Source organism: Leptonychotes weddellii, chromosome 6 (assembly GCF_054177405.1).
Source record: "Leptonychotes weddellii isolate Sample4059 chromosome 6, ASM5417740v2, whole genome shotgun sequence".
Taxonomy (NCBI): domain Eukaryota; kingdom Metazoa; phylum Chordata; class Mammalia; order Carnivora; family Phocidae; genus Leptonychotes; species Leptonychotes weddellii.
The window spans coordinates 112,557,032-112,584,924 of NC_138374.1; the positions used below are offsets into that span (position 1 = coordinate 112,557,032).

General features: G+C 53.8%; 2 protein-coding genes across 2 annotated transcripts in view; both read right to left on the reverse strand.

The window, feature by feature from the left end:
• The window catches only part of CACNA1S (calcium voltage-gated channel subunit alpha1 S), a 66,484-nt gene extending 52,147 nt beyond the window's left edge, over nt 1-14,337 (reverse strand). Inside the window, exons 1-2 of the mRNA XM_081823056.1 lie at nt 13,991-14,337; nt 12,147-12,252 (exon numbers count right to left, since the gene is read on the reverse strand). Of these exons, the coding sequence (XP_081679182.1) occupies nt 12,147-12,252; nt 13,991-14,142 (258 nt within the window). The 5' untranslated portion in view covers nt 14,143-14,337. The remainder of the gene's footprint in view (nt 1-12,146; nt 12,253-13,990) is intronic.
• A 1,606-nt stretch (nt 14,338-15,943) lies between these two features.
• On the reverse strand, nt 15,944-27,815 carry ASCL5 (achaete-scute family bHLH transcription factor 5). Its single transcript, XM_006750904.3, has 2 exons — nt 27,466-27,815; nt 15,944-17,009 (listed from the first exon to the last, which is right to left on the reverse strand). Exon 2 carries the CDS (start codon nt 16,514-16,516, stop codon nt 15,944-15,946), a length of 573 nt encoding a protein of 190 aa, XP_006750967.2. The 5' UTR covers nt 16,517-17,009; nt 27,466-27,815.
• Between the last annotated feature and the right edge of the window lie 78 nt (nt 27,816-27,893).

The window sequence follows — 27,893 nt, forward strand, 5'->3', positions numbered from 1 at the left end:
CTGAGATAAGCCCACTCCCCGCAAGAGTCCTTTTAAGGAATAAATGGCATCCAGCAAGGAAGTGCCTACAGTTGCCTGGCAGGTTCCAAAAGCTCAGTACATCACAGCTATTCTGATGAGAGACCTGGGCCCCTCGTGGAAGTCTGTTCCCTGCTTGCGCCCTGTTCTCTCGGTTTCCGCAGACCTGTTTTCTGAGGTCACATCTGCGGGTGGCTCACCAGGTCTTGGCTCTGTCCTACCTTGAATTCAACATGCTTAAAACTGAACTCCTCTCGCCCCTGAACTTGCTCTCCCTCCTTTGTCCCTGTCTCAGTCAATGGCACCGAAGTGGAACCCAGGGTCCTTCCGGGCGCTTCCCATCACTCTCCGCTGGGTCCCACCGCCCACCAAGTCCAGACCTTTTTATTCCGACGGTTCCTGAATCCACCTCCTGCCCTGCTTCTGCACTGCCCTGGCCTTGCTCGCTCTCACGCTTACCCACCCTGCTGCCCTGCCCTCACTGCCACCCTGGTCCCCTCTCTATAGAGATCTGACCATCCGCTGGCCTGCATTCTCCAATGGCTCCATACTGCTTACCAGAAAAAATCCAATGCCTTCCTGTGGCATGCAAGGCCCTCTCTGACCCGAACCCTGCCAACCCCCCTGGCTTCCCCGTGGCCTGCTGCCTCCCCACCAGTCACGTGCAAGCACGTTCAGGTGCCCTAGCTCTCCCCAGTTTCTTTGCCTTCGCTCACCGCGGCCCCTCTGCCCAGAACCTACCTGCGGCCCGTCACCCAAGCAAGACCTGTCATCTAAGAAGGTCTTTCTAATCCCGCACAAGGAGAGTGAGTTCTGGGTGTCCTCACCTTCCCCTGTAATACTATGCTGTTCTTCACCGCCTTTCACCAAACTGCGGCCTTCTTGAGACCATGTGTATTCTCAACCGTGGATTCTCCATGGTTTTTCTGCCACGTGGACGGGAGAGATGTACCTTTCCCCCTCAGGAGTGGTATTTGGGTAGGGGGGGCAAGGGTCTCCCCGTACAGAAGGCTGCTCAGAGTCTCTGGTGGTGGTGGGTGGGGGAGGTTTTGTGGTAGGACCCCCACCCCCACCGATGATTCTGATTCCCTGCCCCTACAAGTGTGTGCTCTCCCCATGTGCAGCTGAAATGAGCTCAGGGCTTTTGCCCCTGCTCTTCCCTCTGCCTGGAATGTTCTTCCCAGATAACCGCTTGGCTCACTGTCTTCTTTCTTTTGGATCCATTTGAATGCCACCTTATTACTGAGACGCACCTGACGCCCCTCGCCCCCTCGCCCCTGTCCATCTCCTTACCCTGCTTTGTTTTCCTTTTTAGCAGTGATCACCACATAGTACACCATATAATTCTTTTTTTCTTTTAACTCTTTCCCTTGGCCTGAATATAAGGTCCATGAGAACAGGGCCTTGGCTTTCTCCACTGCTGTGTCACCTGCATCTAGAACAGTAGCCGCCACACCAATCTTTGTGATCAGAGGAATGAGCGGTGTCCTTAGTGCATTGCTTCTCCAGATCCAGGCTGGAGACCGGGGCTGTCCACAAACTGTTGTTACCGCTCTGAGACAAGTGCAGCCATGGAGAACAAGCATCTGGAAATCGTTATAGCAATTTACCACAACTTCCCAGCACATGGGTGGACTACAGGCTCAGTTTGGGCCCAGTGAGTCTCACAGGGTGCGTGCTGTGAAGCGGTCCCACGGAGCAGGACCCCCTGCCAGTCCACAGTGGGCTGCAAATTGGAAGCAACAAATTGATCTTTCCCCACAAATCATCTGAGAATCTCTGCTCTAGAGCATTCCATGCTGCCCGGCACGGAGCAAGTGCTCAAGAAATGTTTGTTGAATGAATGAAAAAAAAAAGTCAAAAATCATCATCTTTCCTGCAGCAAAATTTAAAGGGAGGTGCTGATATTGCATTTATAATGTGAAATACATATTTGGTCTTCATCCTTGTTAATGGCACAGAGTTCCTAAAACACTTGGAATTTTCTAAGTGATGAGAGTGACAAAAGTGTCTTTTGTTATGTTAATAGGGTAATGACTTGTGGAACTCACCTAAGGTTGGGGACTGGCCACCAGAGGAACCAACCATGTAATTAGAAGGTTGGAACTTTCAGTCCCACCCCCTTAACCTCCAGGGAGGGGAAAGGGGAGAAAGGTTGAATCCATCACCAATGGGCAATGATTTAATCCATCATGCCTATGTAATAAAGCCTCCATGAAAACCCAAAAGGACAGGGTTCAGAGAGTTTCTGGGTTGGTGAACAGTGGAGATGCAGGGAGAGTGGAACACTCAGAAAGCATGGAAGCTTCGTGCCCTTTTCCCCCATACCTTGAGGCCACGGTATACATCTCTTCCATCTGGCTGTTCCTGAGTTACATCCTTTTATAATGAATCAGTGATCGAGTAGGTAAAATGTTTCTCTGAGTTCTGTGAGCCACTCTAGCGAATGAATCAAACCCAAGGGGAGGGTCATTGGAACCTCCCATCCATAGCCTGTCCATCAGAAGCACACATAACAACTTTGACTTGCTATTGGCTTCTGAAGTTGGGGGAGAGCCATCTTGTAGGACTGAGCCCTTAACCTGTGAGATCTGGTGTTCCATCCAGGTAGACAGTGTCAGAATTCATTCACATTGTCGGACACCCAGCTGGTGTGAGAGCGTTGCTTGGTGGGCAAACCCCCCATATACGCATTGGAATTGGGTGCAGAATCAATACAGGCTTAGCCATGGGGTCTCTATTCCTAAGAAGGGACACTACACCCCAGGCTCTGAAACGGGGAGATAACTCTGATCCCCTGACCCTCCTGACCTCGTGGGAGGACCGTGAGCCCGTCTGACTTTGTGAGATGAGCTTTGTTATCAGCTTCCTTCAAGGGCCTTCACTGCCACATGTCCCTTTCAAGGAGTTCTGGTTTCTCCATGGACAGACCTCTAACCGGGGCTTTCAGGGGCCCCTCTTGGCCGGAGGTAGGCCTGGTGTATGGCCCTGACCCACAGGCCTTGCACCTGCTCCTGGGGCTGTTAGAGCTGGACGCTGAAAAAGGCAGGGCTCAGACGGCACTCCCCTCACCGTCCTACCGCCTCTATTTTCAGGCTGTCTTCCAGCCATAAGGATCAGCCAGTCCTGCCACGGGGCTTGTACTGGGCACCGAGGGAAGGTGGCAGGAGTTGGCTCGTCCCTGTCTGAGACCACAGAGACAGCTGTTACCGCACCCTCTTCCTCCTCATCCCCGTCCCAACTCTGTGGCTGGCAGGAAGACTGGACTGGACTCCAGGCGCCCAGGCCCCCAGCGGCCCCCTTGGAGGGCTCAGAGAGAGCCATAGCAGCCTAGAGCAGGGCTGACAGAGGAGTCAGAATGGCTCAGTCAAAGGGCTCCCTGGGAAGGAGGCCTACCCCCACACGCCCTCCCCATCACCTGGGCCTGGGTCTCCTTCCTTAGGGTCAACCCTTGTGATCTATTAGGATACAAATCCTCCTGGCGGGAGGGCATTCTTTCATATTTGTTGTTAACTCTTTAAGGCACATTTGCTTCAAGGAGCCGAAATGGGTTTGGCCGAGGGAGAGGGAACCCGGTGCTTGGAGAGGGCTCTGGCTGGGTGGGGCGGGGCTCCGGATGGGCGTCTGCACCCAGACCTTCATGCTTGCGGGCCTCCCAGCAAGTGTTTGAAGCAGGCTGGCTGGGTGCTGCTATTATAAGATACTTTCATAACATTAATGATTGTTTTCCTCCTGGATTTGTCCCCTTTCTTGCTCCCTTAAGCAGACAGCAATGGTGGGCCTCCTGCCTCAGGAGAGGTTTGTGCCAGGGCCCCAGGCCTTTGCCTTCTAAAGGCTGAACCCACCATGTGGAAAAGGGTTGAGGGGACAGAGCCATCTCACAGGGAAAACAGAGATTCCCCCTAGGGTTGAGAAGCCTCTAGGGTAGATTTGGTCTGCGGTCTGCTTCCTCATCATGCCCTAAAGATGTAGCAGGGTCTGGGAGGAGGCCCCAGGGCCCCCCAAGAAGGCAGGGTCCCACCTTGCCAAGGATTCCCACCCCTTCAACTTTGCATGGAGACAGTGGGGGGCGGATCTGAGGGGACCATGGGCCTGGAACAATATGGCCTCATCTGGGGTGGACAGAGCACCTGTAACCCGGGACCCTTAGCACTGCCTGAGACGAAGAACCTGGCCCAAGCCCAGGGCAGGCAGGCTAACAGAGAGCACCGAGAATAACTGAGGTTGAGGTTCTCCCCATCCAGAGGGATGCAGGCTCAGAATCAAGAGAACATTGATTTCTAGGAAAAAGGATGACATTTCCTGAGCACCTCAATTGTAGAGGAAGGTTTAGCCCTGTTACACTGTTTTTCCTACTTCCCAGATGAGGAGAATGGGGCTTAGAGAGGGAAGCGGGCTGCCCGAGGCCAAGAGGGCTTGTCCCACCTGCCGTGACTGAGTCAACGACTTTTCTACTAAGCCAGCCTGGTGTCCGGTGGCCACACTATTCACGGGGTGATCAGGGTCCTGGCGTCTATCTCCATGACCACCTCAGCCTCCAGGTTTGGAAAATGACCCGTTCAGGAGTGAGGAATGTGGCTATATTTAGCCTGATGGACTCTTACCCAAATAGATGTGATCTGAGTGGGTCTCTCCTGCCATCCTACTTCCCCTTCACTTCCCACGAGGGAGAACCAGACTCTCCAAGGTCCTGGTGGGTCAGACACGTCAGGGCTTTCTACCCAAGCAAGACCGTGGAGCCGAGAGTATCAGGAGGAGTCCGCATACTTGTGGGGGTGGTGACAGGGGGGATGAGGGGAAAGCGGGGTGCCCAAGCTGGGAGGAGTTGGGAGACCAGTCCTGTCTTAGGTAATCATAATGATAGCTAAGATTTATTAAGCACCCACTTATGTACCAGGCTTTATTCTAGCCACATACATACATTTAATCCTCACAGAACCGTATAAGGGAGGTACTCCTACCCTCATTTTACAGATGAGGAAACTGAAGCCCAGAGGGGTTAAGTGATTTCTCCGGGATCACACAACTACTACGTGATAGAACCATAGTGTGAAGCTAGACAGTTTGATTCCAGGGTCAGTGGTCTCAGCCAGCAGGTCACGCTGGGGAGGGAGAGAAACAGCATGCCTGGGACACCTGGAGGGGTTTGTCAGGTCCTGCCCCCCAACCCCGCCCAGGTCTGCCATGGCCCCATGCTTGTGGTCTGGGAGGGCTGGTCGGGCAGAGAAGGAAAAGAATTGAAAACCGCACAACCCCTGTGTGCCAGGTGGGACGTGGTGTCATGGCCCTCATCGATGTAAGAGTTCTGCAAAGGTTACTGTCGTGGTCCCCTGTGAGGTGACTGGGACACAGAGTTTAGGAAGCTGCCAGACGTCTAGGTTGGAGGCAGGTTTGTCTGATGTGAAAGGCCTCTGTCCCCCCTAACTCCCCCAAAGTCTGCACAACTTGGACAGGGCGCCCAGGGTTTCTTCCAGGCTTCCGTTGTTCACTACCTCCCCGTCCACAGCCCTGCTCTGTGCGAGGGGTGCAGATTAGGGTGGGGAATGCTAAGCCCCCAGAAGGGGAGCTGAGTCCCTGAAGTGGGAGAGGGCAGGCTCCGAGGTGAGGCCGAAAGGTAGGCTTTCATTTTACTTTGCCAGACCGTGTACGGTGACCCAGGCTTGATCACCTGGGCCCGGCAGGTTCGGATCTCCGAAGAGCAAGGCCAGAGCTGGGGTCCATCTGGGGCCAGAGCCTCCCCAGATAGTGAGGTGGAGTGGGCTGCCGGCCGCAGGAGTTGGCAGGCACATTCCAGACCCTATAAAAAGACAAGTGCCCTGGATGCCAGAGGCTTAGGCTGCAGCCTTGTGCAGAGAATTGCACAGGAACCTGAACCCCAGGAATGTACTGGGGCCTGGCCGAGAGTCTGCTGACACAGGAGGGCTGGCAGGGGTGGGCCCACTGCTCTCCGAGGGCCGGGGATGGGGAGGCCAGGGATGCGGAGGCCAAGGACAAGCTGAAAGGCTGAATCCCGCTAAGCCTGGCCCTGCCCCGGGCACCACCAAGGCCCACCTGACTGGTGCACCAAAAATCAGCCAGAACTTAGAAATCAGGCAAAGGGAGGTCGCCATGTCCTTGTAATGTCATGTTGGAGCATTTTATAACAGGCCTGGCCAAGGACTATTTCATGATCTAGGACAAAGTTTATCAGCCCCGGCCTTATTCACATTGCAAGCCAGAGAATTCTTTCTTGGTGGGAGGGGGCCATCCTGGGCATGGTGGGATGTTCAGCAGCATCCCCGGCCTCTACCTGCTAGATGCCAGCAGTGTGGGAACGGTCCCCACCGGTTTCCCAACATTGCCTAATATCCTTCCCCTCGCCTGCCCTTGTAACCCACTGAGCTGAGGGAAGGTACCTGTTCAACTCTCACAGTTCGGTCCTGTAGAGATGCAAATGATTTCTGCGTGCCAGAAAAGATAACCCCAATGGGTTACTTCTTCACTGCCCTGTGGGACATCAGCCAGCTTGGTGTCTAACCTGGTAATCTTATTCCATCATTTCTTTCTCCAATATCATATACTTCTGTTCCTCTAATTCTCTTTGAATCAGCTTTACCTTCCTGTTTGTTCTCTTCTAGGTTGAATTGATCTTTGATATGTGTTCCTTCTTTATTTTAATCAGTCATGTTTGCATTGTTTGAAAAGCGTACTTGGACACAGGATTGCTTTGAGGATGAAGTAAGATAATATAGCAAAAGCAATCGATTCCCAGTCCGTGCCCAATAATTAGTAACTCTGATCCTTGTTGCTTTTCCACATGGGTTCCCTCAGGCTGCTCAAGGCTGAAATGGTGACCCTTCCAAAGAGGACTTTAACTCAGTCAGGGGTACCCCCTAGGAGCAGCATTCCTTCAGACCTCAGGGAGCAAGTGGGGCTTCAAGGAGCAGAGCTGGCTTGGGAGGGTCTTGGTCTGGGTTGGAGGCTGGGGCCCTGAGCTCTGGTCTTGGCTTCCAACTGCCCTTGGACATCTCACTGCCCTTTTGCTGGCCCCCGTGGTGACTCAGTGTCTAGTCCATCCTCCTGCTTCTCTGACAAATGGTGTCCCTTTGTGACCTGCATCCCCAGCCTTCACTCTCCTGGGAGAATTCTGGGACAGGGCTGTGTTAGACACAGGCTTCCCAAGCCTGAGGCAGGCTTCTCTCTCGGGCAAGTGGAGTCCGGCCCAGGGAGAGGCTGAGGCTGGATGCTCTGAGCGTCCATTCTGGCCTGGGCAGGCAGCAGCTTCACAATCAGGAGAAAGCAGGGTTACAGCGAGGGGCTGGTGTCTGCTCTCGTGGGACTCCTTCCTGTGCCACTCGCCAGGGAAGCAGGGATGGTCATCTCTCCTGATACCAAGAAAGCCACATCAAGATGCCCAACACAGGGTACAGGCCTGCCCACATAACCAGCTGGGCATGTGCAGTGCTTTAACCTCTCTGTGCCTCAGTTTACTCTTCTGTAAAGATGAGAAAAATAATACAACCTGCCTCGTGGGGCTGTTGTGGGCAATAAACGAGATCATGTATATAAAGCATTAGAATAGATCCTGCACATTTGTGAGTGCTCAACAAATACTGGGTGCTGTTGAGGAGGAGGAGGAGGAGGAGGAGAATTTGCTGGAGGAGGGGGTTGGGGTGGCCAGGAAAGCCATTCAGATAAGTTGGATGTTTCAAGGAGTGAACATGAAAAATCTAAGAGAAATCCGGGACAGATAGCGGGTAGGATGAAGAGGAATTTTTTTATTTGGAATAATCCTTTGGTCATAGCCTTTGAATCTAGAACAACCCAAGGGTCTCTGTGACTGGGGCTTTGTGACTGGGGAACCTACTCTGAGGCACTGTGGTTCCTGCATAATAAAATTCCTTATGTTGAGAGAAAGGGCGCTCCAACACACCAGGTCTTGACTCATCCAGTAACTTCTCTCAAGTATATGATGTTACCCCCATGTTACAAATGAGGGGACTGAGGGCACAGAGAAGTTAAATAACATGTCCAAGATCACGCAGCTAGTATATGAATGGTCCTGGATTCAAAAGTATACATTGGTAGCTCCAGAACCCATTCTGCTTCCCCAACCTGGCTGATTTCAGAGCCCCTTTCCCCCTCCGCCATGATGCTACATGGCTGGCCAGGACTTCAGCATCCCCGATCCTCTTCTTGCCGTCCTCTGACCCACCGTGTCTCTCCAGAACTCCCCTGCCCTCTCTGAGCCTCAGTGTCCTCTTCTGTTCAGGGAAGACCCAGGTTTCCCCACTGACACAGAACAGGCAGAGTTGGGGGGTAGCTCAGCTCCAGTCCATCACCTGCAGCAAAAGCTGGGGGGGAGGGGGAAGGAGATGGAGAGCAGGAGAAAGCTCCTGGAGGGGCACCCAGACCTTGCAGGGGAGTCTGCTCCACAGACAGGGGTCGGGGTTTCTTTCCCACAGTGGAGGGTGCCAACTGCCTCCCGACTCTGTTCTGCACACAAAGCACCTGTGGGAAGCCTTTCTCACCCCCCTGACCAGCCCTGCCCCCTACCTCTCACCCCCATCAAATGCTCAGACCTGCAAAGCCAATTGCCCAGTGAACCCCGGCACCTGTATCTCAACATGATTGAAACCGAAAATCACTGTCTCCCTCCTCCCACCTCAGCCTGCTCCTCCCCCGGTGCTGCCTGTCAGGGTAAAGCGATACGGCCATCCACCCTGTCACCTACTCTGAAACCCAAGTGTCATCCTTGCCTCTTCTTCCCCTCCCCCATGCCTCCATCCCCACATCCATCAGGCACCAAGTCCCACTGAGCCATCTCCTCACTATCTCTCAACGTCATCCTCTTACCCATCATGCCTCAGTTCCAGTCTCCCCCATTTCCTGCCTGGACCACTTCATGGCCTCCTCCCTCCTCTCCCTGCTTCCTTTCTCATCCCACCCGAGTCCACCCTCTACATGGTGGCCCGAGAGATTTTTCTAAGTCCCAAACTCATCTCTCAACCTCTTGCCTCCAGCATTTCGCTCATGGGGCTCCCTGCTGAGGCTTCTACAGCCTTTCCCCTGGTGTCCCCAGCCCTCCTCTGGGACCAGCTACATAATCGATGGGCCCAGTATAAAATGAAAAATTGTTCAAATAGTAGGAAATAAATGCCATTAAAGGTGTTAAAATATAAAGCCTTTTCCTTCCTTCCACAGTTTCCTTTTCCTTCCCACATGTTTTTTTACTGCCTATTTACTGTTGTGGGGGGCAAGTGCAGACCCTCACAGGCACTCCCCGACCTCCTTCATGACCCACTGCATGCTCAGTCCGCCACCATCCAGCAGCCAGACATCCTGTCCCTTGGCTAGAGGTGGGGAAGTGGAGGCAGGCATCTCGCTTCCCACAGGCTTGCTGCCTCCACCCAAGATGGACAGCCAGCACACAAGGGTATGTTTACCTCTGCTCCAGGAGACACGAAGTATCTGGTTGGGGGATACCATAGGCTCCACCCAGCAGTCATTCACTGAGTGGGCTATGATCCTGTCAGCCCAGGGTGGGGAGACACCCAGAGTCTTGAGACACCCAAGACCCACGTGTACCCAACCCTGAGCCCAGCTCAGGACACCAGTGGGGAGAGACTAAGCAGTGTCTGTCTGTTGAGGTGGGAAGCTGGTAGGAGGTGGCAGGGGGGGAACTGTGAGGGGGCCATGGCTCCAAGCTACTGGGGCACGTCCCATTGTCCCATTGGTCTTCACTCACAAAATAAGGATTCAAAGATGAAATCATTTAAATTTTCTGTACTGTAACCACAGATCATTAAACTCCAAGCATGGGGCCCTTCTGAGTGTGGGCCCCAGAGCGACCGTATAGGTCACATGCCCATGAAGTTGACGCCGTCCTCATCCTTCACATCTCAGGGTAAACATCTCATCCTCTGGGAAGGACTAGGTCCTCCTCCAATATAATATCATAGTGTCCCAAATCTTATACATTTCCCATCTCATTTTAACTACTTGTGTAATTGGTTTAATTATAATTATTTGTTTAATTGACTTAATTAATTAAGCCCTGTGAAGATTGGAACTATGTCTACTTGGTTCCCAATTATATGCCCAGCGTGTGCCAGGGATATAATAGGCATTAAATAAATATTTGCTAAATGAATGAGAAAGTTAATGAAGAACTGGTCCTTGGGCCTTCCTTCTTAAAAACTATGGGTTATTTTGGATGACCTAAAAGTCCCTAACTTTTCTCAGAAACCTACAAAGCAGCCAATAGGTTAAGAGAGAGATTAATGTCTAATTTCCCTTCCTGCTGGTCTAATTCCTCTCATTTCCCTCCTGCTGGATTGTACAGAGATGAACATATAATTGACATGTGGGAATAAAGAGGCCACAGCTAGAAACTGGCTCTGTGACTCTGAGTATCACCTACCCTCTCTGGGCTTCACCCCAAAGGGATCAGATTAGGATCCTTCACTGACTGTTAATAGTCTGTCCAACTTTGATATTTGAAGTGATGTTCACTGCTTTGGAAAGGTTTCTGGTCAGGTTTACCTCTTCCAGGAAACTCACCTGTGCCTGTGAGCTCTAGACCTTACCCAAAGCTTTGTAACTCCATCCCACAAGCAAAAGGAAAGCTCACAGGACCAGGCAAAATTTTTAGGGCAGCCATTTTGTTTCAAGATGGAAGACGACAGTGTAATTTAACACCCCACAGAGGGCAATTTCTTTTGAAAGTAGTCAACTTCTTAAGGAGTTGAAGTGGAACAAAGGCCCAAAAATATGAAATCACGAAGAGTGGGTTGGACCCAGAGCCCTCCTGGATTCAGGGACGTGGAATATGAGGCCTGTCTTGTGGAAGGCTCAGCTCCCCCTGCCAGCCCTGGTTGTATGGGCCCTGCCCACAGTTCATCCCACTCTCCTTCCACACTCAGGAGCTCAGAGTTTTTTCTGTTTATAGCCAAGCACACACTTAAAAATCCCAGCTTCTTACCAGCTCAAGATAGATTCCCATGGAAACCGGCAAAAAGGAGGAGAGGCAAAGATAAATACCTTTCTTTCAGGCCCCGGATGCATGTTAATTGGCCTCCTCCCTCCCACCCCTGTGGTACAAATGCAGGAAAAAGCCTGTTGAGATGGTGGGTCCATTGTCTTGTCTCCTCGGGGGCCTAGACAGTAAATGCCTGAGAGCCCCATTTCTATGACGGCTTCCCCTAGAAGTTCTCATGCTGTCACCACGGGGGCAACACAGGGCTCATAAGACCAGGTCCTATAAGACCAGGTCCTAAAGTCAGAGAGGCCTGAGTTCTGTGGCAGGACTTGCATGAGGGGTGACCCTGGGCAAGGTACCCAAACTCTCTGAGCCTCAGTTTCCTTGTCTTTTACATGGATTTAATGGTGTTGCCTCACGGGGCGCAGTTAAGAGAATTAAGAAAGACAATAATGTAAAATATTTAGCACAGAACCTGGCATCCAATAAGCACATCGTAAATGGTAACCATGTTTACTATTATCTAGCCGTTAGGTCAAGTCAGCCCTTTACCTCCACAGGGCTCGGTTTCCTCATCGGTAAACCAGTGAGGTGGGGAGGGGCGAGGACAATTCGATCCTGGAAAATCCCTTCCAGATCTGGCATTTTATGGTTCTGTGTCCATGTTATTGGTGAAGGAGCGAGGAGAACGTGGTATAGAGCTCTAAAACATGTGCTCTTTTGGAATTCCTAGATCCCACTCTCCCAGGAGACAAGTTCCTTCTGGATGAGATCCAGGAAAGGGAAAGTAGCACTAGGCCTCCATTGCTCAGTAGCTGACTTTACTAAACCTCAGTTCCCATAACTGTCAGATGGCACCACTTTATAGGGTTGTTGTGAGGATTCTCTGAGCTTCCTCTCCTCAGGGGCTTAGCACAGTGTCTGGGCACAGTGAGTAGTCGCTCAGCGCTGGATGGTAATATTACGGAACCCAGAAGTAGCAGGTTTACCCTGCAAAGCTGTCGAGTCGCCCCGTCAGCCCCGCAGGTGGCTGGGAGGGTGGGGTCTGTATCCTCAGGAGACCATCCACCAGCTCCAGCACCATCCAGGAGCATGCAGTCCACCAAGGGGGCCTCCCCCAGCCTGGGGCTGCAGGCCCGCAGGAGCGGGGGAGGAGGACCTCTCTTACCAGGCCAAGGTTCAGAGTGTTGTTGTCATCTTCTGGCATGGGCAGGTACACAGCCAGGGCCACACAGTTGGCAAAGATGGTGAGCAAGATGATCGTCTCAAAGGGTCTGGTGTCAGGGTTAAGGAGACCCCTTGAGTGAGGGATTGTGGGATTGGCCCCTTTAAGGGGGGTGGTACAATACAGGCTGATGGGCACCATATTGCTCCTTCCCTGCTCCCCTGCAGGTTGTAGAAATGGCCAGGTTCTCCTCGGGAACAGGTAACTTCCACTTAGATGTGATGGGAGCTCAAGGCTCTGGCTTCTGGCTGAGGGCTACTCAGCTTCAAGGGCCAGGAAGCCTTAAGGCTCCACAGCAAGCACCTGCCCATCCCCCAACCCTACCTGCCTGGCTCCTGAGGAGCCATGACTTCCCGAGATTCTCGCCAGACAACTTGAGGGGCTCACTCAGAGAACTGGCAAGGGATGCTGGGGGCTGAGTATCCGCAGGACAGGACGGGGAAAGGGGAAACTGCAGAGGTGGTACCTGAACACCCCCCTAACCGGAGGAAGGAATGGATAAGCCGACTGAGACAGCAGCCCACCCCGCCCCCTCCCCAGCCACGCTCACACACTGGCGTGCGCATCCCACACCCACTCACGCCTCGCTCCCAGGCACACCCACCCCCTTCACAGTCATTTCCCAGGGGGCACCCCCAGGCCCATTCCTTTATGGGTGAGCAGCCCAACCCACCCCATAGGCTGAGCCACAGGAAAGCCGGTGGTAGAGGTGGGGACAGGTTGGGGTGGGACGCCCACGATGCAGAAAGTCTGGACTGACTACCCCCTTCTCTTCCTGCCGGGGTTTGAGAAGAGGTGGGCCCCAGCAGCAGAGGCCTGCAGAGGAGAAGGCGCAGAGGTGCCGAGGATGGAGGAGAGAGAACCCCTCCCCCGGGGAAACCCGATCCCCCAGGAGACAGGCCAGGAGGAAGAGGCATGGGGTGCTCCCTGTCACCAGGTGCAGCTGTGGGCAGCAGGGCCGACTCTGACCCCAGCCATTCCAATTGGTCCCATGTTTTTCTTATCCTTCTGATTAGCCCTTAGTCCCCTTTCTTCTAGGAACAGCTGGTGGGAGCCCAGTCTTCCAGAACCCTACAGAAATATTTCAAATATTCCTGACCTCTCTCTGAGAAGGCACTTGACACAGCCGCTCCCCCCAATCTCCTTCCTCCCTTCCCCAAATAACCCAGATATTTTCATCATTCTTCCTCTCAGAGCTAATGCAAACAGAGAGAGGGATTGCAAGTCCCTGTCCCCAGGGTGGTATGTCTGAGCTAAAACTGCCAGGCATCTCGGCCTGCCCCCAGAGCCCCTCACAGCAGCCCTTTGTTCAAGGCCATTTCTCCCTTGACTCCATCCTCAGCTGGACTCCCCTCACTCGGCAATCTCTTTGCCTTCACACCCTCCCACCAAGGGGGGGAATTTTCTTGCAGAGGCCCCTGCTTTTTTCTCTCCCATCCTGTATCAAAATGAGACTGTCGCCTCAAACCCCTCAGTGAAGCCCCACAATAATGGGATTTGGGCACACCTGCGAACCGCCCCCGTGAGCCATCCAGGCCCCTTCCGCAGATGGTTGTCACCAGGCCTTGGGCCGAGCACTCAGGCCGCAGCGGCCCCGCCAGCTACTCTTTCCTCTCAGCTGAAGCCTTCCTTCCCAAAGGCTCCTTACACCCTCCTAGGGCAGTTCACCCCGTCTCCAAGTCCCCAGTCCCCTCAGCCCCCAAAGTCTGTGATCTGTGACCATGCCCTGCCTCCCTCTCCCATATCACACGGGCTCTGCCTGACACCCTGGAGGTCCCAAAGGATACTTCCATTCCACGATGTTGATGCAGGCCTTCCTCAGAGGATTCTGGAGGGTCAAGCAGAACAAGGCCCGGGGTGGCCTTGGCAGAATCTCAGGAACGGGCTTCTTGGGCTGTTTCTTCCTCAGGCCCTCATCCTGGGGTGAGGACGGCTCCATGGCTTTCCTGGTGGTCTCACTGTCTCCTGCTCCCCCACCCCGCTGCTCTCTCCTCCCTGCGTCCCCAGTGCCCACCGCCTTGGGGACTGGACCGGCTGAGCCTGCTGGGCCAAGTGTGCCCTGCTGAGCCAGCCAGGGGGCGGGGGCAGGAGGATTACTCTCCCTGCTCCCAGCAAGTAAAATTAGCCTCCACTGGCTCCCTGCTTGCCTGGCCTGAGCTCCTGAGGCCAGGCAGCTGTCATTCCTTCCCAGCCCAGCCAGTGACATCCCAATATGTCCCTGAGGAGGTTGGTAGGGGGTGGCGGAAGGAACTTTCACACAGGCCTGGGATGGGCTCAGTGGGAGACAGGATGGAAGGCTTCAAGGCTGGGGCAACAGAGCGTTCAGGAAGGGGGTAACCTATGATATGGAGCCTCAAACTGTGGACGGGCTCCCTTGTGCCAAGATGAGCTTCCCCCTGCTCCCAATCCCACAGCACCCTCCGTAAAGGTGCTGGGTGGCCTAGTTTGGCATATCTACACCACAGCCCCGTCCATCTCAGAACCTGTGGCTAGCTATCAGGCCAGACCTCGCCAGCACGTGCACAGCCCTGTCGGGGAAGGCTAAGTCCTCCACACCGGGGTGAAAGGCTCCCTCAGAAGAACCTCGAACGCGCACACTTCAGGCACCGCGTGTAGTGACTGTGCTTTGTACCCTCCTCCCTCCACCCCTCCAGCGCCTAACTGTACAAGGGTTGTGTCTCCTGCCTGGGACTCTGGCCCCTCCCTGACATTGTCCCTGGGATACACTAAGCTCTCTGTAAATGTTAGTTGAATGCAGAGCTAACCAGAACACCCCCGACACGGCACCCAGTAAGTGTTCCGAGCCGCAGGTGGGAGCGACAAAGGGGCACCAGCGAAGTGAGGTAGACAATGCTCTGGAATCACACAACTCAACAAATCTTTTATTTAGCTTCTTGGTACAAACACAGCGCCATATGGTCCCATTGCCCACAGAGGGATACAGTCTGAGGGGGGAAAACGCAGTCCTCAAGCAACCTGGGGGAAAAAGGATGAAAAGGCCACCCTGGGGGCCAGGGGTGGGGGTGGGTAATCGCCCTCCATGGAGGAAGCCGGAGGGCACCACCAAGGCACGCACATGGCCCCCTCCCAAGTCTGATCTGGGCGGAGTGCAAGCCGCAGTCTGGCCTCCTTTCCTGGGGGGGGGGGGGGGGGGTGGCAAGCAAGCTCCCAAAGTGGACGCTAGGATTTGAGGCCATCTCGTGGACAGCAAGGGCATGGCTCATCCCAACCAAAGCCCGGCCGGCCTCCTGGGGAGTCGCAGACACAGGGCTGCACCCGTGGCGACGGAGGTCGAGGTCGGAGAGGGCCCCACAGCCCCGGGAGGGCACAACCGGGAGCTGAGCTCCGACTTTCCGCAGCGCGGGGCTGAAGCCGAGCGGGAGGCGGACCCAAGGGATGGCCGTGCTGGGTTACCCTCCCGCGGCCTGGAGCGGGCGCGGCGCGCACCCGGAACTTCCCCAGGCCCTGCGCCCTCACTGCACCGACGGGGCTCCTCCGGGCTCTGTGGTGCCCCTCTCTCCCCCTCCCTGCACCTCTGCCCCAAGCTGGAAGGAATGAGGTCGGTGGTGGCGGTGGCAGAGGGACGGCGTCGCAGACACCCGAGCGCCGCGGACCCGCAAACGCCAGGGGCCTGAGCTGCACCGCGGGTGACCCGGCAGTCCCCGGGCTGCTGTCGGGAGTGGGACGGCCCTGGCGGGTCCCCCCCCCACCCCCCCCCACCCCCCCAGCCCCCGTCCCGATCAGTGGCTGGATTCTTCAGACTCAAAGAACGGCGAGGAGGAGAAGCAGGAGGACTCGGACGAGTCGGGCACCAGGGAGGCGGGCGCCCGTGCCCCGCAGTCGCCGCGGCAGCCGGGCGGGGAGGCGGCGGGCGGTGCGCCGTCGGGGGCCGCGCTCAGCAGCTCCTGCAGGTACTTGATGTAGCGGATGGCGGCGCGCAGCGTCTCCACCTTGCTGAGCCGCTTCTCGGCCAGCGCGCCCGGGAGGTGACCGCGGAGGCGCGCGTAGCCCTCGTTGACGCACTTGACCCGCTGCCGCTCGCGCTCGTTGCGCTTCTGGATGAAGGCGGGCTCGAAGGGGTAGTCGTACACCCCGAAGGCACCGGCGAAGGGCACGTAGGGGAACACGCCCGCGTAGGCATCGTAGTACTGCGGCTCGGCCGGGCCCGGGTACAGCAGCAGGGGCACGTTGCCCAGGGGCTCGGCGGGGGGCAAGGGCGCCCGGCGCGGAGCGGGCACGACGCCCAGCTGCATGCAGCTGGGGGGCGCCAGGGGCCGCCGGTCCACCAGGGCCCGGCAGAAGTTATTGTTCATGGTGCTGCGTGGAGCTGCACCCAGAGGCAGACCCTCCCCGAATCGGCGCCGCCTGGGCTCTGCGCGGTCCCAACCACAGGGATGAGTCACATCGCCAGCAGCGGCCCTGGGGTACCAGGATGGGTTAGGGCTCCTCTTCGCCCTCTGGGGTGGCCTCCGAGATCTCCCTGACAGAAGTCATTGCTGTGGCCTTAGTGTGGCTCCTGGCAGAGGCTCAGCGGTTCCCTCTCCGATCCAGCCGTGGCGCCGCAGAACTCCGGGGACCCCTGCCTTCTTCCGTGGCGCCCATGGGCAGGGCAGCAGGCCTCGGCACCCCGGCTCCTCCTGAGCCCAGCATGGGCACCTCCCACGGGCACTAACCCTGGGACTTCATACTTGGGGCCACGGGTGCCCGGTTCTTGTTCCTCACGGCCTTGGGGATCCCCCCGCCGCCCGGGGCCTCACAACGGCGGCTGCTGTGAGAAGTGTGCCCGCTCAGCTCAGGGAAATGTTTCTAAAGAAGAGGAGAGTGAACGTATCAATTAGGAATTGTATTATGGGCTCTTCTGTGTCACCCCCACCCCCACCCTCCAGGGGGATCATAAGCATCCCGAGCCGAGGCAGTGTGGCTGCTGAGGAGGAGGAGGATAGGGGCAGAGCTGGGTTCAAACCTGTGTTCATCCTTTCATGGTTGGGGGGCCTCTCTGCGTCCTGGTTTCCACATATGGAGATAATTCAACATCCCTCACAGGAGATTAATAATAATATGTGAGAATCAAATGAGAAAAAATATGCCAAAAAACACCTCCTGGGCCTGGCTTATAAAAAGCGCCCAATGACCCTATGATTTAACAATTGCACTACTAGCTATTTACCTAAATGACACAAAAATACGATTTCAAAGGGATTCATGCACCCCGATGTTTATAGCAGCATTCTCTACAGTAGCCAAATTATGGAAAGTGTCATTGATAGATGAATGGATTAAGAAGACATGATGTGTGTATATATATACACACACACACACATATATAATGGAGTATTACTCAGCCATAAAAAAGAATGAAGTCTTGCCATTTGCAACAACACAGATGGAGCTAGAGAATATAACGCTAAGCAAATTAAGTCAGAGAAAGACAAATACCATATGATTTCACTCATGTAGAATTTAAGAAACAAAACAAATGAGCAAAGGGGAAAAAAGAGAGAGAGAGGCAAACCAAGAAAGAGACTCTTAACTACAGAGAACGAACTGTTGGTTACCAGCGGGAAGGGGGTGGGGCGATGGGGGAAACAGGTGATGGGGATCAAGGAGAGCACTTGTGATGAGCACCTTGCATTGTATGGAAGTGTCGAATTACTATATTGTACACCTGCAACTAGCATTACACTGTATGTTAACTAACTGGAATTTAAATTAAAAAAAGGGGGGACCTGATGACGTCATTTCCTTTGAGAGTGGGGATCAGGTCTTGGGAGGGATACCTTCCAGGGCCTTCCATCTAAGGGCTCAAAGACTGCTTATTGAACTAGCACAGTGGCCACCACAAGTCCACCAAGGGGGGTAACTCTTTCCTGAAGGAAGTGAATCCGATTCCGAGAGACTTGGGTGTTGCTGGGACTTTCACAGCCCTCTGCCCAGCGGAGCGGCAACACCAAAGCCTTCTGTGCCCTGTGCCCGTGGATCCAGGCTGCACCCTCCCACCCCGTCCTGGGCTTCTCCTTGCGGCACTTAACGGAAGTGTCTATTCTCTCACCTCTGTGTGCCCAGAGCCCGGCCAGCTCCTGGCCTGTAGCAGACGCAGCACAAATGCTCGTTGAATAACCGGCCGGAGGGCTAGGCAGCAAGTTGGGCTTGTCAGTTTCGGGCTCGGTTGCACTCAGCCTTTCCCAGGCTCTAGGAAGCTGCTACCTCAGAAATAAGTGGCCCGCATCGAATTTACAGCCCTCATCCCATGTGGTTAGCGGATTCAGCCTGAGCGTCATTTCCTCCAGGAATTCTCTCAGGCCCTGTTCTCCCTACTTGTGTGTGTCCCCAGTGTCCTACAAATGCCGTCTTAGCCCCGTCACACTACTCTATCATCGTCCTCCTCATGGAAGATGGAGTGACTGAGCGAGCTGCACCCACACGGGGAGAGATGGGGCAGCAGGAGGTCTTGGACCAGGCCTTTCCATGAGACAGAAAGGGGCTAGCTCTCTCCCTGACAGGGGGAGGTTGGTGACTCAGATTCCTGGGGGAGTCTCCTTCTGCACTTTCTCATCTTAGTCCTTAATTGGGTCCCAACTCTGTCGCCAGCTAGCTCTGCCCTTGCTGAATGAAAACTGGGAACAATGAACAGCGATTCTAAGCGTCATGGAGACTTGCATCTGCTCTCAAGAGTGGAAGCAAATGCGCCAGACATCAGGACAAATTCACATATCCCTCCCCTGCTCAACAGCATTTCAGGGCTCCCTGCTGCCTTCGAGGGAAGGTTCTAGAAAATCTCTTTCCAACAGTCTCTCAGCTCCATCAGGACCAGTCTCCTCCTGTCACTCTCTGCTCATTCCTGACCTCTCTCCTTGGCTTCTACTGACAGGCCTTGGGACCCTTTTCATAGCTTTCTTGATTTTCCCCATTCCTGCCAACCTTTGAGGGAGCTCCCGCCCATGCTGACTGCCTGAGCTCAGCAGCTCCCAACATGGACTCTCAGTTTGTGCCTTCTGAGTCTTCAGCCAGACTGTAAGCCACCAGAGGGCAGGGGCTTGACCCTTCATTCTTAGCTAATGCTCTCTGCCCCTTGCCCAGTGTTGGGTACATAATACTGCTGAAAATTATTTGCTAGCAGTGCCCTGTTTGGGTAAAAACATGAGATCCAGACTGTACCCTCCCACGTGACCCCTGTCTATTCAAATTTGATTTAATTATTCAAATTTAATTTGATAGAGGTCAGAAATTTATTTATATCTAGTGACAATTTTACAAATATAGCTTAATATCTATTTGTGTTGACTCAATATTCAATACTTACTTACGTTCCAGACATACTGTTCCCATTTTTTTCATAAAACCATTCAGACAAGTGACAAACAAGAAACCTCACAGCCTTACGGCCCCTGAGGCACTTCTCTCTACTGTCAGGAAAGGCTCATAACCTGGCCGGGAGCCCAGATGAGGACACACCCGCCACTGCATTGTGTTCTTCTTCTTCTGCCATCGAACCCCCCACCCCAGACCAGAAGCCGAGGACACAGTGTGGTAGGTTATCCCCGAGAGGCAGGAGAACCGTTCACTCAGCACTTATTTACTGGGGCCCTTGTGTACACGAGGGGTCGCTCTGGGCGCTGGGATAGAGTGGTAAACAAAACACTGTAGTGAAATAACAGTAATGATAATTCTAGCTGTTATTTATTATTTGTGATGTGCGAGGCACCGTGTTACGTGCTTTCCATGGACCGTCCCATTTAACTCCTACACCATTCTCACGAGGTCAGTGCTAAGATCACCCAGTTTTAAAGGTGAGGAACCTGAGGCTCATAAAGGTTAAGGTACTGGTCCAAGTTTCCACAGTTGGTAATTAAACTAACAAATCTAAATGGCCATACCCTTCTTCACCCCTTCTCCCAGGATGTCTCCCCGCGGCTTCACATTTGAACCAAAAGATCAGAGGAGCTTGTTTTGACCTAACACAAGTATCTTATTAAATTATGATTCCTGTTGGAGGGGATGTCCCCCTGCAGATCCGAGTAATCGTGCTGTGATTGAGCATCTGCTCTGGTGACAGAGGTTCCGCAGGTCACCTTGGTCAACCTTGGGAAGGGAGCGCCCCCTTGAGGATATTCTCAGGAGGGTGGCCGTGGAGCTCTGCTGGTGGAAAGGCAGGTAACTGGGATGTAATCAGACTGAGTCAAGCACCAGGAGCTGTACCCCAGGGAACCTGATAAAGAGCCCCCTTGCCTGAGCTCAGACACCCTGAATAGTGGGATGGTCCACACTCAATGATCTGCAGCCTGGTCAGGATCTGATCAGCAGCCAAGAACTGAAAACCCTTCCGCTCAGGCCGCCGGACTGGGCAGAACCATTTGCTAACAGTGCCACCGTGTGGCGAAGACAAGCAATGGCAGTAGCTGATCGATGAAATTCCAGGTCAGCATCTCATGACCGTGGAAGTTTTAACCAACTTCCCGTTATAACTCCCTTTGGGAACTGTGTTTCCAGATCTTTTGGAAATCTAGGGGGACAGGAAGACGCTCCCCAGTGAAAAGTCACTCAGTTTTCTGTTAACATGCACGAATTCTCTTCCTGAGTTTGTGGATCAATTCGCATCCCTTAAACTTTCATTATATACAGATACATAAAGTATGTATAATCAAGCATATTTTGTGATTTGTTTTGAACAGAAAATAGCACATTGTGTTAGTATTAGGCAACTCACTAGAGAGAAGTGTGGTTCAGAAGTCAGTGTAGGAACTCCCCCCACCCCCACCCCCTCATCTCCCCCACCACGCCCCCCATTCCCGCACACCTTAGCAGTGGTGGTGACTATTGACTGGGTCAAGTTCAACCAACCCATAGGTTGCTTTAAGTAGCCACAAAATAGCACCCATGGGCAACACTGTCCATGTTTCAAAGGGGCCCTGGCTCCTCTCTGGGACTGAGGGCATTCCTTGCCTGTGGCATTCCCCCGCCTCCACAGTTCTGCCCCACTCCAGTTTAATTTCACCCTGGCATGGCAGAGCAGATGTGCTTGGTGAGAGGCCACCTGATATTCTTCCATGAAGCTCATTTCATGACGCAAGACACCGAGCTTCCCCTTTTAGGACCTCGATATGTTCACACCATACAGCTGCTTTGTTAAAGGCCGACTGTCATCAAGTTATTATACAAAGGACTCCATAACCCCCAATCCAACTTGTAACAGAGAGAGTCAGCTGCCAGAGGGGGTGTCCTGGGCTTCCTCCCCAAAGTCTTGCTCTTCCTAATTGTGCAGCATGTAGCATTAGCCCCACCAGTCTTAGCTACTTGTCACAACCCCCCGGGATGGCACATTATTATAACTCCTTGCTGATGGTGTCGTGAGCACTGCCTGCCGACCCCTGTCCCAGCCCTGCCCCAAGTGTCCAGTGGCTACTCAGCCCCATCTCCCCACTTTGCCTCCCGCTGTACTCTTGGTGGCCCACGGGCAGCCAGCGGGCGCTTTCCCCAGAGCTCCTCCTGACACCACCTCCCGACCAGGTTGTCAACTGGAAGCGAAAGAATGCCTGTCTTATACTTCTAAGACAATAGTATGTGCTCAATAAATGTTTGTTGATTGACACTGGGAATCCCTGGGGAGGGCTGAACCATCATTTATCAAACAAAGGGAGATGTGAACTTCCAAAAGGCTGGACCACTTAAGGAGCAGGTAACCTACTTTTCTACCTTTGTAGCTTCTCTCACTGTCTTCACTGGGACTGGAGCCAGAGGGGGGAGTCTGAGGTCAGAAACTGGCTGGACATGGAACGCATGGCTTCAGCAGTGGGTTTGGGGGAAGTGAGTTCACGGTCCTCTGCTTCTCCTACCACTCTGAGAGATTCCTACAGTTGACAGATCCAAGATGGTGCTTTTCAACACCTGAATCGAGACTTCTTCCAGAGCCCTGCCACCCCCTGCTGCCAAAACCTGGGAGGATTTATAAGGAAAGCAAGCACTCAAAATGACAGAGTGGGGGGCCTGGCTGACTCAGTCGGTGGAGCATGCAACTCTTGATCTCAGGGTCGTGAGTTTGAGCCCCACACTGGGTGTAGAGATTAGTTAATTAAAAAAAATGTTTTTAAGGACAGAACTCATTGGCTTTGTGCTGTCGTCTTGCACATCCCCCAGCCTCTAGCAAGGTGGTCAATAAAACTTTTCCCCAAAAGCTCCATGGTCAAATACTTGGAGAAATGCAGCCCCCTTTATTCCCTTTCCAGGAGATTCACAGAGTCCATTAGCATCCCAGAGAAAGCCCTGCAGTAAAGAAAGCTGTTTTTGGTTAACTCAGAAATTCCCAAATGGACCTCAGAACACTTCTTTTTCCCTCAAGCCTGCTAACATCAAATAGAATACATTTCAGGGAATTGTACTTTAAATCTCCAGGACAAATATGTACTTTGTCTTTTTTAAGTAAGAAATGTCACAACCTTCCTTGGGAGTCTGTCTTATAGCCTCTAACTCTTTCTAGAAGGATAACCTCACCACTCCTACCATATTCATATGCAACACCCCCAAATATACGTATAACATACATAATCATTTCAGAATCTCAATGATATGACACTGGATCTGACCAAGGAGAAGGGGCAGCCAGGCCCAGTGACCACACGCCCACACTGTGCCTTTGGAAGGTTAGAAACTGCCTTGTCCTCTGGGCAGAAGCAGAGCTTGTGCAGGCTGATTTCAGCCCCTCTGCCCCCACCCCTGCACGGGACGAGGCAGCACTGCAGTGGCCTCAGCCCCAGAGCTGTCTAGCCTCCCACTGCCCGCCACGCCATCCTTCCTGCCTCGGGTTCTGGAAAGCTCTGGTTGCTCCCGAGCAACCTGTGTGCACCACTTCCAGCGAGAGAACAGCACTGCAGACCTTTGGCGCGGGCTGACGGAGACATGTGCTCAAGCATGGCGTCACTCTGCTGAGCATCTCCAAGGAGAGGAAAGGAGTGGGAAAAGGAAGCCTGATGGGGATTAGGTGCCTTCTGACGTCGGATACTTTGCTTGCTGCTCTGCTCTCCCTGGCTTGTGTAACCCTCACCCCCCTCACACTTCTACTTCCAGAAGAGGAAATGGAGGCTCAGAGAGGTGAAGAGAGCTGCTCAGTGTCACACAGCTTGGGTGCAATTTACCAGAGTTGGGTCAGGTTGATACAGCATGTGTCCTGCTGTCTGTCAATTCACCCACCGAACACCTCCTAGGCTCCTTCCAGGAAGCTGCTGTGGGATGGGGCCCAGCACTGTCTGTCAATTCACCCACCAAACACCTCCTGAGCTCCTTCCAGGAAGCTGCTGTGGGATGGGGCCCAGCACAGGACAGCCGCAGGAAAGACTGCATGTTGGTAACAGTGCCCATCACATACCTAGCGCTCTCCTATGTGCCAGACACGGTTCTCAGTGTGCTCTCCTCAGCCCCAGGAGGCCAGCACGGACAGTATCCTGTGTTACGGGTGAGGACGAGAAGGCTCAGAGAGGTTAAGCGTCTTGCCCAAGGTAACACAGCTGTACAGGACAGAGCTGAGATTCATATCCAGGTATCTGGGCTCCTGAGTAAGCACCACTCACCATAGTACTTATAGGGAGAAATCCCACCAGAGAGGCAAAAGCAAACGGAGTTGAGAGGAGAAGGTAAAGGCACCCAGCATGACGTGAAGGAAAATGCACTGTGCTACTCTCTCAGCTCAGCTCCTGACTTCCCAGAACTGGGACGTGGGGACAGGAACATATGCCTGATCTGTTTGGTGATCAAATGGGTAAGTTTGTAAAATCACTCTGTGAACTACAAAGTTCCAGACAAATGTAAAAGGATTATAATTATTAATTATGTGATTGCCATTTTAAAAGAAGCGGCCACCAATCGGGTGCCATCTCTCTCTACATGTTGGAAGGGTGAGAGCTAAGGGGTCGGGAAGATTCTCAAATATCCTTTCAAGCCTGCAATGAACATTCTTGCATTTACCACCAAGGGACCCGCTAGATCTACCTTCAGAAACAGTGACCTGCTGGCTCAGGAGCCATTGAGAGCTTGGAATTCGGAGCACGGCTGGACAATAGCTAACTTATAAGATTTCCTCCATCTTGGCCACTATGGTAAATGACACAGATAGGTGTGCTTGCACACACACACACACACACACGCACGCACGGCCAGTGATTTAATCCTCACTACAAGGTAGGTACTCTTATTATCCTTATGTTGCAGATAGGAAACTGAAGCACAGAGAGGTAAAGTAACTTTCCTAAGGTCACACAGCTGATAAATATTAAACTTGGCACTTAAGAGAAACTGGCATACACCTTGAGACTGGCTAGGCATCATCCTTTTGTCCGGGGGTGGCATTTTTAACAGCCTAAGAGAATGAGTAAAACGAAATTCAAAAGAAGAAAGACCATTCCAGTCATTGCTCTGTCTACCCACACTCCCACCATTGTCCCCTGCTGTCAGTGACACCCAAAACGGGGAGGAAAGACGCTACAGTCTAGAAGCCAGGACATTTGGAGTCCTCTGGATCCAAAGCTACCAATAAGTACTAATGTGACTTGGTGGACAAATCTTACCATCAGACAAAACTGCTCCTTCCCTAGCCTTCAGAGAGGGTGTGAGTAGAAAGAGCTCAAAGGAGCCCAACAACCTCATGGTGGGGGTAGGGGTGGTGTTAGGGTTGCAGGAGGGCAGCTGCAGAATGAAAGGCAAAGGGAAGGGACCCTGGTCAAAATTTTGAAGGGAGCCCAGTGTTTAAGCTGATTCCCCTGGCTGAAGGAATACCAACTGCTTCCAAATGCAAGTTACTCTGATTCCTGCTCGGACCATTACCTGCACAGAGCAGGTGCTCAAGAGCATTTCTGAACTCTTGTGATTAATCAATGCTAATTTCAAAGACAAAAACGAGGAAGGAAAATCATCCTATGGATGCCTTAAAGGCATGGGGAGCATCAACCAGGCAATTCTGGAGGAAAGCTCAGACCGAGAAACAGGAGCTGGGCCTGAGCTTCCCCCAATGGGGAGCAGTTGGTTGCAGGCTGGGCACACGGGCCGAGAGGGCACCATGGAAGATGCCCCCAAGGGTGCTGCTCTCCAGAACCACCACCTCAGCCATGAGCGTGGCAGTTGCCTCCCTGGGCCTCCTGCCCTGGGCCCAGCACCCACCTCAGGCAGAGACCTGGGCTTTAGGGCCCATATCACTGCCGACTCAGGGAACAGAGGAAAAAGAGACTCTCACCCCCTCTGCCACAGAAGAAAGTTGCCCTCGTAGGCGATGGCTATTTCATGGGTAAAAAGTCCCTTTGGGCCACCGAACAGAAGTCTGAGGTTCCAACCTGAGGCCCCTCCCAGCCAACTGTGCCTTGGGATCCTGGCTTTGCCACTTCCCAGCTTGAGCAGCCCGAGCCACCCTGTTCTATTTTCTCTTCTGTAGGTGGCGGACAGCGGTGGCACTCACTCCCTAGGGTCACTGTGCGGGTCCCAGAGGCCCTGGGTGAGAGCGTCGTTGGGTGCCGCCGGACTGGTCAGCTGCTGCCAATGTGGGTGGGAACTGCTCTCCAGGCTCTGGTCCTGCCCCTGCAAATCCTCCAGATGCACGGAACCAGTTTATCCCCTAAAACGTTACTTCGATTGTGTTGCCCCCCGCCTAGACAATTTATAACTCTTACAAGCGTACACCCTCTTGCCCGGCACTGAAGGTCCTCAGCGGTATGCTGTCCTCCTCATCCTCCGATCTTCTGTCTCAGCACATCACCAAATCAGCCCTCGCCTCCAGTATGACCCATTTTGCCACACCAGCTACCTTCTCCCCACGACGCCCAGGTCACTCCCCTCCTGAAGCTTCAGCCCCTGCCTTTCTACCCATCCAAACTCAACTCCTCCTCTGGAACCAGTTGGAGTCTGTCCTTGTCCGTGGAGACTTCTCTGCCCCTCCCGTTCTGTTCTATTCTTTCTCTTTCTCCCCTGAATCCTAAAGCCCTTGCGTGTTGGTCCCTCATTGGCCATCATAGGCTTGGGGACCTCTCTCTCTGCTTGCTGATGACCTTGCTGATGACCTTGCTACAGGTTTGCATCTTGGTCTCTCAAGGAGCAAGGCAGGATGGTGTCTCATGAACCTCAGCATCCTGCAGGGCCAGTGCTGCTTCTGACACCCGGGAGGTGCCCCAGAAGGAGCCTAAACGTGGAGGGGCGATTCAGCGGCCAAGCGCGTGGTCATATGTGAGCGCCGCCCACGTGATCCACAGAGCATTGCGGGGACGCAGGCGCTCACGAGCCACGTGTAGTGTGTCTCACGCGGGGGGTGGAGCAGCTACACAGACCTTCCGCGCCTGAAAATACAGGACTTTTCAGTCCAAACTGCTTCCTCTGGCAGCAGGATAAAAAGCACAGGAACCGAAGGGAGGAAAGACAGTGTTTTAACGAGGACAGAATCTTGGCTCACTTCACAGGGAAGGGGTCTGCAATTTACTGGGCACCTACCACGTGCTAGCAACGTATTTAATCCCCTTGTGCTAACTTTTCTTCCCTGTGTGCAGACGGGGAAACTGAGGCTCGGAGAGCTTCAGTGAGACCACGTTTCTAGGAAATAGCAGGATTAAAAAAGAAACTTATGTAGAACTTACTCTGTGCTAAGCACTGGTCTAAGCACTTCTCTCGTTTGATTCTCACAGCAGCGCTGTGAGGTAGATATTACTGACCCATTTCACAGGTGATGGGACAGAGACCCAGATAAGCAAATGGCCTGTGGTCACACAGCTACTAAGTGATGGAGCTGGGATTTGACCCGGACCGTCTGCTCCAGAGGCCGTGCCACTAGCCACTGCCCTGTACCACCTCCAGCCTGCTCCCACGTTCAGGCACAGGATCAAGCTCTCCCCTGTCCAGACCCTTCCCATTTTAGCTGCTTTCCAGGAGACATTACCTCCAGCTGATTTCCACCCAGAAAACCCATACTTTAGTCTCCGGACACTGGCAGGCATCAGGCATTGGGCTAAACCCAGTAGCAACGGACTCTCGCAAGATCAAGTCCACGGAAAAATTCCCAGTTGGTGGAAAAGCCCTTGGCAGCACAGCTAATCTCGCCTGCTCCCCTCAGTGATGGGCGCTGCTATGCCAGCCAGCAGGTGGCTCAGCTCTGCCTTCCTTTCCTTTGGGGAGGAAAGCCATCGGGGGTGACTAAGCCCTGGGTAAACCGTTCCCAGCCTCACTCCCCCCGGCCGGGTGGGGCCGACGCTGTTTCGGCACAAAACTCAGCCCCATCCCTCAGCCCCGACCTTTGCACAGTTACCTCTCCAGGGAGCACTCCGTCAGCACTGCTGCTGTTGCTCCCAGGGGTCTGTGGCTCGCGGGCCTTCAGGGGGACAGAGGGATCTCCGGGGCTGCCCACCTGCCCTGCGGTGCCGTCGGCAGCCTCTGGGCCGGCTTCCCTGCCACAGCACCAGGAGCCAGGTACACTTTCCTGATTAAGCTTCAAACGGCGACACACCCAGAAGGGGAGGGAGGAGGGCGGTGGGGGTGGGGGCCCCTCTGATCTGGGATCCACTCCCAAGGAGGAGAGAGGGCCACTCTTGGCCTCCTGTGATTGGCTGCGCTGTGTCCAAGCAAGACAAATGCAGCTCCAGCTGGAGCCAAGGGCGAGTGGAGATGCTATCGTCTCAGGGTCCTGCCCAGCTGAGGGCCGAGGGCACGGGGGTGGGGGGGGGGGGGGGGACCGGC

Bases quoted from the DNA above. Each gene is read 5' to 3' on its own strand.
- ASCL5 (XM_006750904.3), bottom strand. From the start codon at position 16,516: ATGAACAATAACTTCTGCCGGGCCCTGGTGGACCGGCGGCCCCTGGCG.